General features: G+C 40.7%; 1 protein-coding gene across 1 annotated transcript; it reads right to left on the reverse strand.

Moving 5' to 3' along the window:
• Nucleotides 1-3012: 3012 nt before the first annotated feature.
• LOC135477238 (uncharacterized) lies at nucleotides 3013-6385 on the reverse strand. Its single transcript, XM_064757410.1, has 3 exons — nucleotides 6162-6385; nucleotides 4627-4780; nucleotides 3013-3905 (listed from the first exon to the last, which is right to left on the reverse strand). The coding sequence occupies exons 1-3, from the start codon at nucleotides 6265-6267 to the stop codon at nucleotides 3761-3763; spliced, it is 405 nt and encodes a 134-aa protein (XP_064613480.1). The 5' UTR covers nucleotides 6268-6385; the 3' UTR covers nucleotides 3013-3760.
• Between the last annotated feature and the right edge of the window lie 9911 nt (nucleotides 6386-16296).

The following is a 16296-nucleotide window of genomic DNA, read 5'->3' on the forward strand; positions in this document are numbered from 1 at the left end:
AACAATCATTCTGCTGTAGCAATACCTGATACTGTTCACACAACACTCTTTCAGCTATAGCAATACCTAATACTGTTCACACAACAATCATTCTGCTGTAGCTATACATGATACTGTTCACACAACATCGTTCTGCTATAACAATACCTAATACTGTTCACACAACAATCATTCTGCTGTAGAAATACCTAATATTGTTCACACAACAGTCATTCTGCTGTAGCTATACCTGATAAGGCTCACACAACAATCATTCTGCTGTAGCAATACCTGATTCTGTTCACACAACAGTCATTCTGCTGTAGCTTTACATGATACGGTTCACACAACAATTATTCTGCTCTAGCAATACCTGATACTGTTCACACAACAATCAGTGTTCTGTAGCTATACCTGATGCGGTTTACACAACAATCAGTGTGCTGTAGCTATACATGATACGGTTCACACAACAATCAGTCATTCGGTTGTAGCTATGCCTGATACTGTTCACACAACAGTCATTCTGCTGTAGCTATACCTGATACGGTTCACACAACAATCATTCTGCTGTAGGTATACCTGATACGGTTCACACAACAATCAGTGTGCTGTAGCTATACATGATACTGTTCACACAACAGTCATTCTGCTGTAGCTATGCCTGATACTGTTCACACAACAGTCATTCTGCTGTAGCTATACCTGATACTGTTCACACAACAATTAGTGTGCTGTAGCTATACATGATACTGTTCACACAACAGTCATTCTGCTATAGCTATACCTGATACGGTTCACACAACAGTCATTCTGCTGTAGCTATACCTGATCCGGTTCACGCAACAATTAGTGTGCTGTAGCTATGCATGATACTGTTCACAGAAAAGTCATTCTGCTATAGCTATACCTGATATTGTTCACACAACAATCATTCTGCTGTAGCTATACCTGAAACTGTTCACACAACAGTCATTCTGTTGTAGCTATACCTGATACGATTCACACAACAATCATTCTGCTGTAGCTATACCTGATACGATTCACACAACAATCATTCTGCTGTAGCAATACCTGATACTGTTCACACAACAATCATTCTGCTGTAGCTATACCTGATACTGTTCACACAACAGTTATTCTGCTGTAGCTATACATGATACTGTTCACACAACAATCATTCTGCTGTAGCTATACCTGATACTGTTCACACAACAATCAGTGTGCTGTAGCTATACATGATACTGTTCACACAACAGTCATTCTGCTGTAACTATACGTGATACTGTTCACACAACAATTATTCTGCTGTAGCTATACCTGATACGGTTCACACAACAATCATTCTGCTGTAGCAATACCTAATACTGTTCACACAACTGTCATTCTGCTGTAGCTATACCTGATACGCTTCACACAACGATCATTCTGCTGTAGCAATACCTAATACTGTTCACACAACAGTCATTCTGCTGTAGCTATACCTGATACTGTTCACACAACAATCATTCTGCTGTAGCTATACGTGATACTGTTCACACAACAGTTATTCTGTTGTAGCTATACCTGATACTGTTCACACAACAATCATTCTGCTGTAGCAATACCTGATACTGTTCACACAACAATCATTGTTCTGTAGCTATACCTGATACGGTTCACACAACAATCAGTGTGCTGTAGCTATACATGATACGGTTCACACAACAGTCATTTGGTTGTAGCTATGCCTGATACTGTTCACACAACAGTTATTTTGCTGTAGCTATACCTGATATGGTTCACACAACAATCATTCTGCTGTAGGTGTACCTTATACGTTTCACACAACAATCAGTGTGCTGTAGCTATACATGATACTGTTCACACAACAGTCATTCTGCTGTAGCTATGCCTGATACTGTTCACAGAACAGTCATTCTTCTGTAGCTATACCTGATACAGTTCACACAACAATTAGTGTGCTGTAGGTATACATGATACTGTTCACACAAAAGTCATTCTGCTATAGCTATACTTGATACGTTTCACACAACAGTCATTCTGCTGTAGCTATACCTGATACTGTTCACACAACAATTAGTGTGCTGTAGCTATACATGATGCTGTTCACAAAAAAGTCATTCTGATATAGCTATACCTGATATTGTTCACACAACAATCATTCTGCTGTAGCTATACCTGAAACTGTTCACACAACAGTCATTCTGTTGTAGCTATACCTGATACGATTCACACAACAATCATTCTGCTGTAGCTATACCTGATACGCTTCACATAACAATCATTCTGCTGTAGCAATACCTGATACTGTTCACACAACAATCATTCTGCTGTAGCTATATCTGATACTGTTCACACAACAGTTATTCTGCTGTAGCTATACCTGATACTGTTCACACAACAATCATTCTGCTGTAGCTATACCTGATACTGTTCACACAACAATCAGTGTGCTGTAGTTATACATGATACTGTTCACACAACAGTCATTCTGCTGTAACTATACGTGATACTGTTCACACAACAATTATTCTGCTGTAGCTATACCTGATACGCTTCACACAACAATCATTCTGCTGTAGCAATACCTAATACTGTTCACACAACTGTCATTCTGCTGTAGCTATACCTGATACTGTTCACACAACGATCATTCTGCTGTAGCAATACCTATTGCTGTTCACACAACAGTCATTCTGCTGTAGCTATACCTGATACGGTTCACACAACAATCATTCTGCTATGGCTATACCTAATAATGCTCACGCAACAGTCATTCTGCTGTAGCTATACCTGATACTGTTCACACAACAATCATTCTGCTGTAGCTATACATGATACTGTTCACACAACAGTCATTCTGCTGTAGCAATGCCGAATACTGTTTACTCACTGTTCACTAATTCAAATTCCCTCCCTAACAGATATTTAGATGCACTGTAAACGACAAGCTATGTTATGTTTAACAGGTTATATACGTTGTAATGCTTTGACACAGTATGAGTGGTGCGACTGGCCAATGACCCCCTTTACGGGCAGTATGTACACTCATACATTGATGTCAGGGACAATAGCCGTTCCACATTTTAAATGTACTTGGGAGGTTCTGTCAATAACCTGCGGATGATCGTGGGTTTCCCAGAGTTCTACGCAGTTTCCGCCCACAATAATGCTGGTAGCCGTTGTGTAAGTGAAATATTCTTGAGTATGGCGTAAAACAACACTCAAATGAATACACAAATAAATACCTGTTCGATTGATAGACCGGCCTTTCTTTACCCAGGCCATATCCTCCTTTTCTAAGCAATCTGAAACTTTAAAACTTGCCATGTCATTCAGGTATGACACGGATACCTGAAATATAGTAAACACAAGCCACATCAGGTCGGAAGCTATATGTGATGTACATTTTGAGAAAGGCTCTTTCAAGGTATTATCATTGGTGTCAAGCCGTCAAGGAGCTACAACTGGTGTTTACACTCTTCTCATTTATTTAGTTATTTATGTGTTTAGAGTTTTACGCCATGCGCAAGTATATTTCACTAATAAGACGGCGGCAGGTATTTCGGTGGGAGTAAACCGGGCTCTGAGAAACCCCACGACCATGCTCAGGTTGCTGACAGACCTTCCCATGAACGACCACAGAGGAAGCCAGCATGAATGCTGAAATTACTCTCATGGCGATCACATTGCTGAGTGCCTCCATGATCTCTGTGCTGCGCTAGCGCGCTCACTACTAGATGCCCCAGACATTTGTCTGAAAAATATTTTCGTATGCTCAGATAAACACCTTGCGCACTAAAAACCATAGTGTTCTTACATTTCCGAGTTTCCATCCGTCATTTGGCTTTGTCTCGTTTCGTTTAACAAGGATCTGAAAGATGGGACCGACGTCAGTGACTTCTTTCTTATTGATGTATGTGCTGTGGGTAAGAAAGATTGTAATATTAAGGCATCGCCAAACAATACAAAACTGTGTTAACTGTGTAACAGCGTTGAGAATATTATCAAATATATCAGCAATTTAGAATAATAGCGCCTTCATTTATTGACTTTTATTTCATTGGAGTTTTATGCCGTACTCAAGAATATTTCATTTATACGACGGCGGTCAGCATAATGGTTGAAGGAAACAGGGCAGAGAGCAGAGGAAAACCACGACCATCCACGGCAGTTCTTCCCACGCACTAAAGGAGAGGAAGTAAGCATGGGCTGGTCAGACAAGAAAGCTGTCAAATCCCCTCCATGAAACACGTGGGCAGAGGACTCCTTCGAAAAACTGAGTATACTTACGTACATGAACCATTCATAGCGACTGGTTGTCACTTCTGGTTACTGTGGCAATCACGTGCACACATGCTGATGCCCACAGCTCATAATGTTACTGTACGAGGAAATACAGATCCGCCCAAAGAATGTTGAAAACACTAATGTGATAATGTGACAATGATCCAAGTTCTTTCTTGTTCTTAGTTTGTCTTTTTAAGTACTTGCAATATAGGACTAAAGGTCTTAAGGTCTTAACTTTATGTCTTAAGTTACTTGATAATTACGAGCCCTACTTGGGAGAATCACTCTAAGTTTGTGCAGACTCCATGACTACGGCACCCACCACAACCCTCAGCCCAAAACAGGCACACTTACTTTCCCTGTGAGAATATGGTAAGGTTGCCTTGCGCGTCTTCTCCATCAAACTGCAGTGCCACACTCTCTCTGCTGCACCCTGTTAGTGTGACATTGACTACGTCCTCGGTTCCGGCCTGTTCCACGTCACAGGTGTAAAATGTCAGGGTGTAGACTGTGTGGAGAGAAGTATATCTGAATAGCATTCATCTGTTTTACTTGTGTATTCATTTATTTAAATATTATTTTCATCTATATATTCCTTTACCTCACTGCAGATACTCCCCGCTCCAAAGTAGCTTAGTTCCTGAATAGGTATAAATAACAGAGGTTTAAAGCTTAGGTAGGGCCTAGGCAAAACAATGTTATAAACACCTCGCCAGGTACCAGGCAACCCTGTCGGATACCAGACGAACCTTTTGAGGTAAAACAAGAACTGCCTCGCCAGGTACGAGACGAACCTTGTGAGGTATGACAATAACTGTGTCGGTGCCTTCCGGTGTAGCAGACAACCACGTCAGCAGCTCATCATGTACCAGACAAACCTATTGGGGGTAAAAACCATAACTGTTGCTGGTGCCTCCCCAGGTACCAGACAAACGTGTCAGCACCTCATGAGATACTAGACAAACCTCTTGGTGGTAAAAATCATAACTGTGACGGTGTCTCCTCAGATACCAGACAAACGTGTCAGCACCTCATCAGGTACCAGACAAACCTCTTGGGGGTAAAAAAATCACTGTGTTGGTGCCTCCCCAGGTACCAGACAACTCTTGGGGGTAAAACCATAGCTGTGTCATTACCTCGTCAGGTACCAGGCAACCGTCCCAGCACCTCAGCAGGTACCAGACGAGCCCTTCAAGGTTAAAAAATAACTCTGTCTTGTACTCACCACGTACCAGACAACCGTATCTGGACCTTGTCAGTTACCAGGAAACCGTATCTGCACATCATCAGGTAGCAGACAACCGTGTCTGCACATCATTAGGTACCAGACAACAGTATCAGCATCTTGTCAGGTACCAGACAACCGTGTCTGCTCCTCGTCAGGTACCAGACAACTCTGTCAACAGGCAAACCTCTTGAAGTAAAACAATAACTGTGTCGACGCCTTCCCATTTACCACACAACCGTGCCAGCTCATCGCCAGGTATCACACAACTGTACCAGCACACAGGCAGGTTAGCAGACAAATCTCTTGAGGTAACACCATAACCGTGTCGGGAGTGTGATTCGAACAAGTTGCCTTACTGATCTTTCTGAGCATTTGGTGACCAAAAACCAAATTTACATGTCTACCAGCGGCTACAATGTCAACTAATGAATGATTTGGTTCAACGCTAGATTGGCAATGTTACAGCCTAATCGTGGCCGAGATACACAAAAATATGAAATCTAAAATGAAAAACTACAATCCAACTAGTACAATTATTTAAATAAGTTCAACACAAAACAGATAAAATGATCTTCAAGTTGATGAAATTAGAGGACTTCCGAATTAAAGGTATAATATCGCCTAAGCTCTTTTCAACCTGTAGCTTTTTGACAAAACTCACCGGCGGTCTTGTTAGAACCCTTTAGAGTGTCGTCCGTTGTGGTGAACACTGCGGCGTAAAGCACACCAAGAAGACAAACATACGCACTAGCCGATGTGACCACCATGTTCTATAGCTTTAACAGTTACTATTTAGCTCAATCTCGGATCCCGACTTTCCTCATGTAAATGCGTCGTAATGAATGAAACAACCAAGGACGACCTACAATTGTCAGTGCTGCGGAAGGTTGTTGCATTTTTAGTTGCAAAATAGTCAAGGCAGACAGGGAAGCGCGCAAGCAAATACAGAAAGGGAACATCAACACAGCCTTCTTTGCCATAAATAGAAATCGTTTATCGCCACAATTATACCGAGTTCTGTCAATCTGGATTCGAGACCTCATATTAAATCACCTAATCATAATTTTAATATCCCTATTCAGAGGTGTTAAAAGCAGGAAGATTCATTTAATTATCATCGAAAATGATTTCAGTATTAAATTGCCAGTCGTTTGTTTTAATAGAAAGTTGTAGTCATGTGATCCAACACGGAAGAAGATTGCCCAATTATAAGGATAGAATTAACAGTATAATAACGGGCAATTATCCGTTTCGGGCATACCTTAACGCATTAGAACATGTATACCATGCGGCTAATTTGCCACGTGCATATTGACCTTCTTTGATCTCACAAGCCCTGTATACCTCTTCTTTAGTGGGTTTTTAAATTTCCTCACAGCATCGTTTGGTTGATTGGAGAGACGAGTACCTCTACGCCAAGTGTGTTTTTGCACTGCCAAGACTGAGAAGACGATTACGGATCCTGTCAATATCGACATGGGTTTTCATGTGGAAATGACGTCTTTACAATTATGTATAGCAAAGCATAAATGTACGGTAATGAATGTCGCTATCTTATTGCTAATTGTAATATAAATATTATAAACAAATGACACTAAATCGACTGATGACCGCTGCACGTGCTGTTGTATTCTGCGACCACGCAAAGTACATCATCTGGGCACTTGGCGGTATGTATAAAAACACGACTTGACGATTAAGTCAGAATACTACAAACCTTCCTCTCTTAGGTTATGAACTGAAACCAATTTATATAAGTAGTGTTACTCTTTATCCGTAGATCCAGAGTCATTTATGGGTCGAGTCACACCTAACACCTTAAAAAGAGGGAGTTGTAAATTCCTCGCTTGGCGTTCAGCATGAAGGGGATAGTGAAACGACTGGTTGACCTGTATCAGTATAATGCCTCGGGCGGGGCGGATTATTTGCCTTCGGTAAGGCGTCTCAGTGAAGCAGAACTAGATAAAATCCGTTCCTGCTACAAGGAGGCACATTACATACACTCTCACGATTCCTTCGTCGTCATATGACTGAAAAATTGTTAAGTACGACGTTAAACCCAAAGCACTGACTCACTTTCTACAGGCTAGGAAAAAACGCCTTTTGCATTATTTAAGCTCACGTGTTATATGACCTAAAAGAAATCCCACACTGTGTAAACTACTTAAATCCAGTGTAACAGTGTTAAGTGAAATACATGCACTGTTCAGTTTAGGCAGTTAAGAACGTAGTCACTGTAGTATGGAAAAATCTTCACCTCTTGATCTTTCCCGCACTGTGCGAAGAAACACTTCGCTCATTCACCTTGTAAGGTGTTGAAGTCTGACTTTCTAAGTTCATATCGGTGTCAGTTTTGAAGTTATCAGATGTTGCAGATTCTTTCCCTATGAAAGACATTAACACGACAGATATTCCTAAGTAACTGTACCTCCTATCCTGTCCACTTCGGGAGGTGTTGCCAGGCGCCCGTGTACTTCGTTGACTAGTATCACTTCGGGAGGTGTTGCCAGGCGCCAGTGTACTTCGTTGCCTGGTATCACTTCGGGAGGTGTTGCCAGGCGCCAGTGTACTTCGTTGCCTAGTATCACTTCGGGAGGTGTTGCCAGGCGCCAGTGTACTTCGTTGCCTGGTATCACTTCGGGAGGTGTTGCCAGGCGCCAGTGTACTTCGTTGCCTGGTATCACTTCTGGAGATGTTGCCAGGCGCCAGTTATATGCTGTCAGGTTTTCTCCACGTGGTTACAATGTGTGGGCTCTAACTCGAGGTATTCTGGTGTCTGAACAGAGTACTGCTGGATTTTATGACTTACTGGTTAAGCGATATATCTGTGGTTGAATGTGAAGCTGTTGTGCTAAAAAACTAATTTGTTAATTTGAACAGAAAGTCTGTTGTCTGAGTGATGTTAGAATGAATTCTATTATTTTAACACAATATTCTGCCATATTCAACATATAGTATCCTGTTAGTCTGATAGAAGCTTTATGTTGAATAATTAGAATGTATGTGTTATATTTAACAGAATACCGTACTGCAATAGCAGAATACATTTTAGCATCACTAAGACAACAGACTTTCCGTTAAAATTCACTGATTAATTTTTTATGTGTGGGTAACTCAGAAGTATTGGAGGCAAATACTTTTCCAAATCTGGTCGTTAATAGGCCTATGTGTAGGCTGTACGAATTCCTGTCAGAATTGGCCAGTTATATCGTTCTATTTCTACATTCGCTTGGGATTAATATGAAGTGACTACGGCGATTCCACAATTAGTCAGCTCGGAGGCTCGGAATATTCTATTGATATACTTGATTACAGTGGGACTGTCGACAGTTTTCCCAATTTTATCAAACTTAATAATTATTTAACTGTTAGTAATTTCAGAAACTAATCTAAAATGTCCGGGGTTTCTACTCCTGTAGCAAATGATGCCTTGTTTATTTCTCAGACTGATTCTTCAGGATTACGTGTCTGACGTTGTTTGTTTTCAGGTTTTCCGTTCTGGTAAAGAGACTTCAGTGTACAGACTTCTGACATAGCATTGTCAACAGTTTCAAGTTTAGCAGCCTGCTGTTCATCTATTTCGAGCGATCTGAAAATTGTCAATAGTTTCTTCAGTGTCAAATCAGTTTCACGTAGAAATCTTTGGTGCACAAAAACAGGCTGTGACAGGCTAAGTATTAAGATTCAATGCTCAGCAAAACCACATGGTTTTCTGCTGTTACGCCGTAGTAGACTGCATGTGTTTTATACCTACAGGTTAGTGTTTTGCGATCAGACATACCTCAGCACATTCTCAAGTGAGGAGGCCAACATAAGTTCTGCCCCATGCCCCCTGCCCCCTCCCACCACCCATTCTGTTCAACCAATTATTACATGTATAAAAGAAGAGGCAGAACAGCGAATGTTCAACGTTTGCCTACACTATTTTGAATCGGGTGTTATAGCATTTCTTTTAATTTGTGAAAAATCCACGCATTAATTTTTATGTCATTGTCATCTTATTGTCAATAGGACTGGTTGACCCGGTGTCAGCATAATATAACTGGGTGATTTGTCATGCCTGGTGTCTCCTGCATGATACTTCAATGGCGACAGTATTTTGGCGGCATCAACTCCCTGCCACAAGAAGAACCAGTGTACGTGGAAAGGCCTAATGACTCGTCATCGTCATATGAATGAAAACTTGTTAGGTGAAACATAAAAACCAAAAGCACACATCTATGTACTATGGACTGACAAACAGAGGATAAGAAAAAAAATCGTCTCATGCGCCTGGTCAAGTATATTACCTGAAGGAACAACCTGCGAACGACTATAAACGGAAAAAAATAAATGTGATACCGTTTACGTTATGGTCATCTTTCTATCACGGTCATTTCTTTTTATCTATTCAACGGTTCTATCCTGTCTTAGAATCCACCAGAATCACCCGTAATGGAATATGACTTTGAACCGTATAATAATTCAATGGAATCACGGCAAATCAAAAGCTATCAGAACAGGAGTACAGGCAATTAAGCCAAGTTTATTAACCATTTTGTAAATGCAATAGCGTAACACACAGTCAGGTTTAAATGCACACAGTATACAAAGAACAATATAATTACAATCAATTTCCGATTTTAGCAGCTTTTGTATCTTAACATTTAAACAATTGTACTATAAAACAAAAAAGACACTGTTATTGTTAAACGTTGCGATGCGTGGTTTGTTTAGCAAAGTATATGAGCGCATAGCCTTCGCTCGCCATCTCACCTTCTCTAGCGACCAGAACATGTAGCCTATGCCCCAGAAACGAGCATGCGACCATAAATTTTGCAAAAATAAGTGCCTAAAAGCTCTTTCGTATCTTTCGTAGTCACCAGGTAACAACGGTGCTGATGTGCCATTAGTGTTTCCTCTTCGGTTCAGAAAAACTTCGAATTTTGATGAGGTCATGAGTGGGTGATGGCGAGAGGACACTATCGCCTCCCATAGGAAAACCCCTCTTAACACGTGTCAAGTTGATGTACATACTGCTATGACATTTACGTGTACATTGTTCATCATGAATAGTTATAACTCACACAAAATTGTCCTCGAGGGAATGCTGTATGCTGTTTGACATGGATTAACAATGCTACCCAATTAAGTGGATTATTCACTTTTTTTCCTGAGTGGCAAAAGAGTATACTTGATCTCTCTGTATAACAGCACATGTGCAATGAAAAAAGGGAAAGTTGGCACGGAAACTAGAAAGCCAGAAGCTTTTGTTTGCTTAAATGCGATTGAGTCTAAATGCAATTTTCCTTTTGTTTAACTCTATAAGGATGCTGTCTGCAGGTAGCTGAACCAGCCAAGGAAGATGCCGGCGCACACCGCTGAACGGAATCTTTGGTTTAAAAACGAAGATGAACAGTGATGAAGATGATCAGTGAGTACCTGGATTGAACGCCACATTACAAGGATCCAGTTATGTTCACGGCAAACGGTGCATTATCTTTATCAATATCAAGCCAGGTGCAATGTATAACGTTAGATCGCTATGCTAGAGCTGTATCATTCAATTTACAACCTAGATCTTACGGCTATACGCAAAAGTTTTGCTACCGGAATTTAATTGACTGTCAATCAGGTACATGTACCCGCTCAAATTTGCAGTGAGATTTCAGACGTGTGATCCAAGTGGACTGTGCATGTAGTCAAAGGACATGAACACATGTCAAACTAACACAAGTAGGCCATCAAATGCTGAAAGAATTATTCTGACTTCGTGTCTAAGGCAGCAAACCAGAAGCAACAGTTCTTTCCACTTTTTTAGATATAGAACCACGGCTTTTTTTACTTGTAAAAGGAGTGGCAAATGCTTGTGTTATCAGATTTTATACTAGACTTTGGATGTGCATGACAACAACGAAAATGAAGATGATAGTGGAGATTCATGAATGTTATTGATGAACACAGGTTGCACGGGTGGTATATAAATAATTTATTACATACAAATGGTAAAGTGAGCAAAGTTAGCATACCCCTTGAGATCTGATCTTCTCGTCATATTTGTTATTATACAACGATAATTCGAAGGCACTCTGAGACTGCACACACCCCATCCCCCTCCTGAAAAAAATAAACGTTTGGCAAATGTACGGCTGTAAGACGTACAGCATACAGAGAAAAACGAGAGCAGCGACCACAGCGTGTCAGCTGGCAAATGGTTACACGTAACCGGTGAAATACCACCTCTTGTCATTTTACCTCGGTTAGAGTTTCATTCCAACTGTTCATATAAACTCAAAAACAGTAGCAAATTGCACGCTCTCAAGCACCATGGATTAAGACGAATTAGGTAAACAAAATGTAGTGATTGTTCAAAGTTCTATGATGTCACCTCCCACTTTACCTCCCAAATGGAAGTCATAATAAGAAAATACGTAAAAATTGTCTGACGTGTGTAGCTATGCCCTGTGTGGACCGAAAGCATTTGTGTCTGGTTGGCATCGGCTAAACAAATCGTGAAATACTGTGTTGGTAGAATTTCGTCAGGAAAATAACACCAACAAGCTGCCTGAACAAAAGAGAAGGCTGTTGAAAGAATGGGCCAGCATTTGGCCGCAGCCATCGCGAATGCGGCATGTAGGAGAATACACAGTCATCAGCATTCTTTAAAAAACAATTTATCCGTTATAACTCAAGTATGAGTGAAAGTTAACTGTCTTTAATTTACTAATTCATTTCCAGTAATTACTATTTCTGATTATTATTTACTATTTCATATTGCAACATTTTTCATTTAAGGAGAATGTTTGATCTGTTGGGTTATCATTTTGAAGCTTTTCAAGAAGAATAGATACCAGATAAGTGCAGAACTCTGACACTAATCCAAGAAAAATAAACAGAACGCCCAATAGCTCTGCCTTTAGGTAGAGTTGTACAGCAGAGCTAATCCTTTGACTAGTATCCTTGTAAGTCCTTGGATTTCACAATAAGCGAAATACAATGAAGTACATGGGATGAAATGAAGCAGGGAGATGTCATAATGCAAACGGTATAGGTGACATGAAAAAACACACAAAAAAAACACAGTGTGGTCAAATGGTTGTTATTGTAGGACTATACATAACTGTCCTCCCTTGCGGTAGGTCTTGCCAAGTTGAGATCGGATTCAACACGCGAGTTTCCTCTTCTGGTACGTCCAAAGTCTCGTCCTCTTCCCCATCGAATTCCTCTTCGTCTCCACTGTCATCGTCAGACTGTGTCCCATTCAGCCTGGGTGAGTCATATGGGCTGGAAAGAAATATCAAATTTTGATCAGATAAAAAAAAAATGTTTTCAAAAATTTTTAAATTGCAGCCAGACTCCACATGAACAACTAAATTCACTTTATTGTCGTGAAGTTAAACAGTTATAGTTTGTGGTTTGTAAAGAAAAAGCATTGCTTCCCTCTAACTTACGCTACTCTTATGTGGTTTGGGGTCCGATTCCCCATGTGTGTCTGTACTTCCGGTATGTTTGATATCGCCTCAAGAGGATGGCGTTCTTCGTCTTCTTGGCTGTTACGGAAACCTTGTGCAGTCCTAGGTGGAACAGGGGAACTGTGGAGTAAACATCAGAGTCTGCCCAGATCAAGATTCGATGCTGCGACTTTACCTGAATAAGTCAGTGGAAGATCATAACAGTTAATATACTTATGCATTTATGGGGGATGGTTTTTTGGGCCCGGTTTCCTCCCACCATAATGCTGACCGTGAAATATTATGCGTAAAACACCAATCAAACAAATAAATAAATAAATTTATGGGTCGAGGAAACCACAATGGGTGTCCGGGAAAAACCACCAAACTTTGACAAGTTACTGACAAACTTTCTAATGCGTGACAAGACTTCTTCAATAAACAGTCATACCAGCGAAATCGACCGCTAATTGTCCCCAAGGCCCCACAAGAGGTGATAGCAGAGAAAAGCACAATTTTTTTTTTGTCCAAGACCGGAATTGAACACGAACTCTTGTGTTCTTGCGTCTGAAAGACAAGCGCCTTTAACTACTTGGTATCAGCGCGCTCCCTTAGTACTTAATATATTCACACAATAATGTCCAACAACATATCTATGGCCATTGTGCAATGATTTTTTCTTTTGGCTTTGGTTTAAACTGAGTTTGACGCCAAGTTGTAACGAGTACACGTCAACTGCCTGGCACAATTTGCTACCACAAATCATACAAAGTGAAAATACAGAGTTTAAATACATTAGAGCATCCTGATGTTATTGGTAGTTGGGCACAGTGGGGAAATATCCAAATAATACCGGACTACATGTGGAACGTTGAATCTACAATTTTGGCTTAGCTAAAACAAGCCGTGGTTCCTGGGGGTGTCGAAGTTGCTATTATTTAAGCATTTTCATTAATAGTTTAAGAAAATTTGAGCGCCACAATTATGTGAGTGAGTGGGTGAGTGAGTGTTTGGGGCTTAACGTTGTACTTATCAATTACAATTTTTTAGTGAAAACAGAATCAAAATGTTGTCAGTATCAGACATCTGAGTCAAAATACACATTTAAACTTTAACACAAATTCATAAATGATAGAGCACTCTGTGCTGGACTTAAAAGATTAAATAAGCTGACAGACAATGATTTATTCCTGAATTGGACGATCAAACCAGTCCACATTGTCGTGTAGTGGCATTTCTTTTGATTTTGTGAACACTGTCCATTTTAAAATTTACGCAGTCCTGCTGTGGCGCTCTGGGAATTAATATCATCCAGAGTGTCAAATGTGCATGGCTCACATGTGGTTTACGAATCTGAATAACATCAATTTACCAAATTTTAGAATGGTGCAAAGATAAACGATGACTGTAAATTGCACACCCGGTGTAGTTCTGTTATAGTTGTTGTTGGTGATATACAAGGACTTTTATACGGAAAAATGAATCTGCCAATCTGTACTTACTTTTCTCTTGCGGGAGTTAGGCTCGAGCCTTCTGGTTTGCACACTTTACCCAAAATCCCAAAATAACAGGATTTTTCGGGTTTATTGTAACTAATGGCTGATGTTACTGTATTCATCCGAATATGTCATTGTAAGCAATAATGGGAATTATAAAAAAATGGGTTTGATATTCGAGATTATCTTGTGCTGAATGCATAAATGTACGAGTTTCTGACAAAAAATTTCCCAAACCAAATAAAACTGACAACCAAAAGAAACTTTACGACTCTGTGAGTTAAATTTAACCAGCCTTTTCAGCAAATTAATACGAAATTATAGTAGAAAAACATTGTACGAAGCAAATTCCCATGTGCGACAAGCGTCCTATTAGCCCACACGAATTTGTTTTCAGACAACGGAGAAAGTTGAAAAATCGTGTGATCCATGGATGGCCTCAACTGCACATGTAATAAGTCTATAAAAACCTTACACACTGTGTGCTGGACATGTACACTAACCAAAAACCACCAAAGTAATGGCTCGACTGACTTCAGAACAATGCGAGAAGGCCCTGGGTATGGTATCTATGGGATCCACTCATGCCCACATTGCAAGGACCTTCGGCTGCTCTCGTGTAACTGTGTCAAACTTGATGCAACGTTACAGACAGACAGGGCAGACATCGGACAGGCCAAGAACAGGCAGGCCTAGGGTAACTACGCCCAGAGAAGACGGGTACCTGCGCACCTTACACCTGAGGAACCGCTGTCTGACAGTGACGTTATCGTCAATCAATGCCTAAGGTCACCGGGTCAGTCGGCAGACCGTGTCTAGGAGACTCATGGCTCACGGAATTAGGACCTATCGACCATTCAGAGGGCAGTTGTTGACAACCGAACATCGTCGCCAGAGGTTGTGATGGGCTCGAATTGTACGCCGTTGTCAGCGACGTGATTTGCAACGTGTTGTTTTCACAGATGAAAGCCGCTTGTGCCTGTTCCGAGCCGATGGCAGACATCGTTTATCGTCGAAGAGGTGGGGTGGGATTTGTGGAGTGGAACGGACACCACTGGTCATTATCTACGGGAACCTAACAGCTAAGCGTTACGTGGATGAAATTCTACGTCCTGTTGTCCTGCCATTCCTTCAACAGCAGCCACGTGGTGTCCAGTACCAGCATGACAACGCCAGATCCCATACAGCTCGAGTTGTGCAGAGCTTCCTGGACGCCAACGTCTTGCCCTGGCTTGCACGTTCCCCAGATATGTCCCCCCATAGAACACCTTTGGGACATGGGTAGTCGAGTAAGACAACGCCCACACCTTGCACTCAACCGACAAGAACTGGCGTTCGTTCTCCAAGATAAATGGCAACGAATCCCACGTCATCGCATCAGACGACTGACTTTTTCTATGCGTCGGAGAGTTTTTGCATGCATTGAAGCAAGGGGTGGCCACACGCGTATGGTTTTGATGTTGACTGATTTTAAAAATAATCAACGTTTTGTATACTCTGCCCATTGTTAACCAAGATGAAATGGCTATTTTTCTACTAATGCTCTGTTTGTTCACTTGTAAAATGATTTGAGAGCTGCTTCGCCCTTTCTTACTCAAGACTTTCAATATCTAAAGTCATTGGTATTTTCAATATATTTTCAGACATCCTGTGTTTTGCTTTGGCAAATAAATTGATTTGAACTCTTTGTAAAGTTTCTTTTGGCCGTCAGTTTATTCGCCTAGTTCGTTACTACTCTACCGTTCATTATTTTGAAATGTTTTGTCAAAAAAAAATAATAATGTGTTAAATTTAACAGAGAATTTGTTGCCTGAGTGATGCAAGAATGTATTCTACTCTTGCAGCAGATTATTCTGTTAAATATAACACA

The sequence above is a fragment of the Liolophura sinensis genome, chromosome 10 (genome assembly GCF_032854445.1).
Source record: "Liolophura sinensis isolate JHLJ2023 chromosome 10, CUHK_Ljap_v2, whole genome shotgun sequence".
In the NCBI taxonomy this organism is placed as follows: domain Eukaryota; kingdom Metazoa; phylum Mollusca; class Polyplacophora; order Chitonida; family Chitonidae; genus Liolophura; species Liolophura sinensis.

Coding starts and splice junctions, on each gene's coding strand:
- LOC135477238 (XM_064757410.1), bottom strand. CDS start 6,267: ATGGTGGTCACATCGGCTAGTGCGTATGTTTGTCTTCTTGGTGTGCTT. Junction 4,781..6,161: donor GGGTTCTAACAAGACCGCCG/GTGAGTTTTGTC, acceptor CTCTCCACACAG/TCTACACCCTGACATTTTAC. Junction 3,906..4,626: donor ACCATATTCTCACAGGGAAA/GTAAGTGTGCCT, acceptor TCTTACCCACAG/CACATACATCAATAAGAAAG.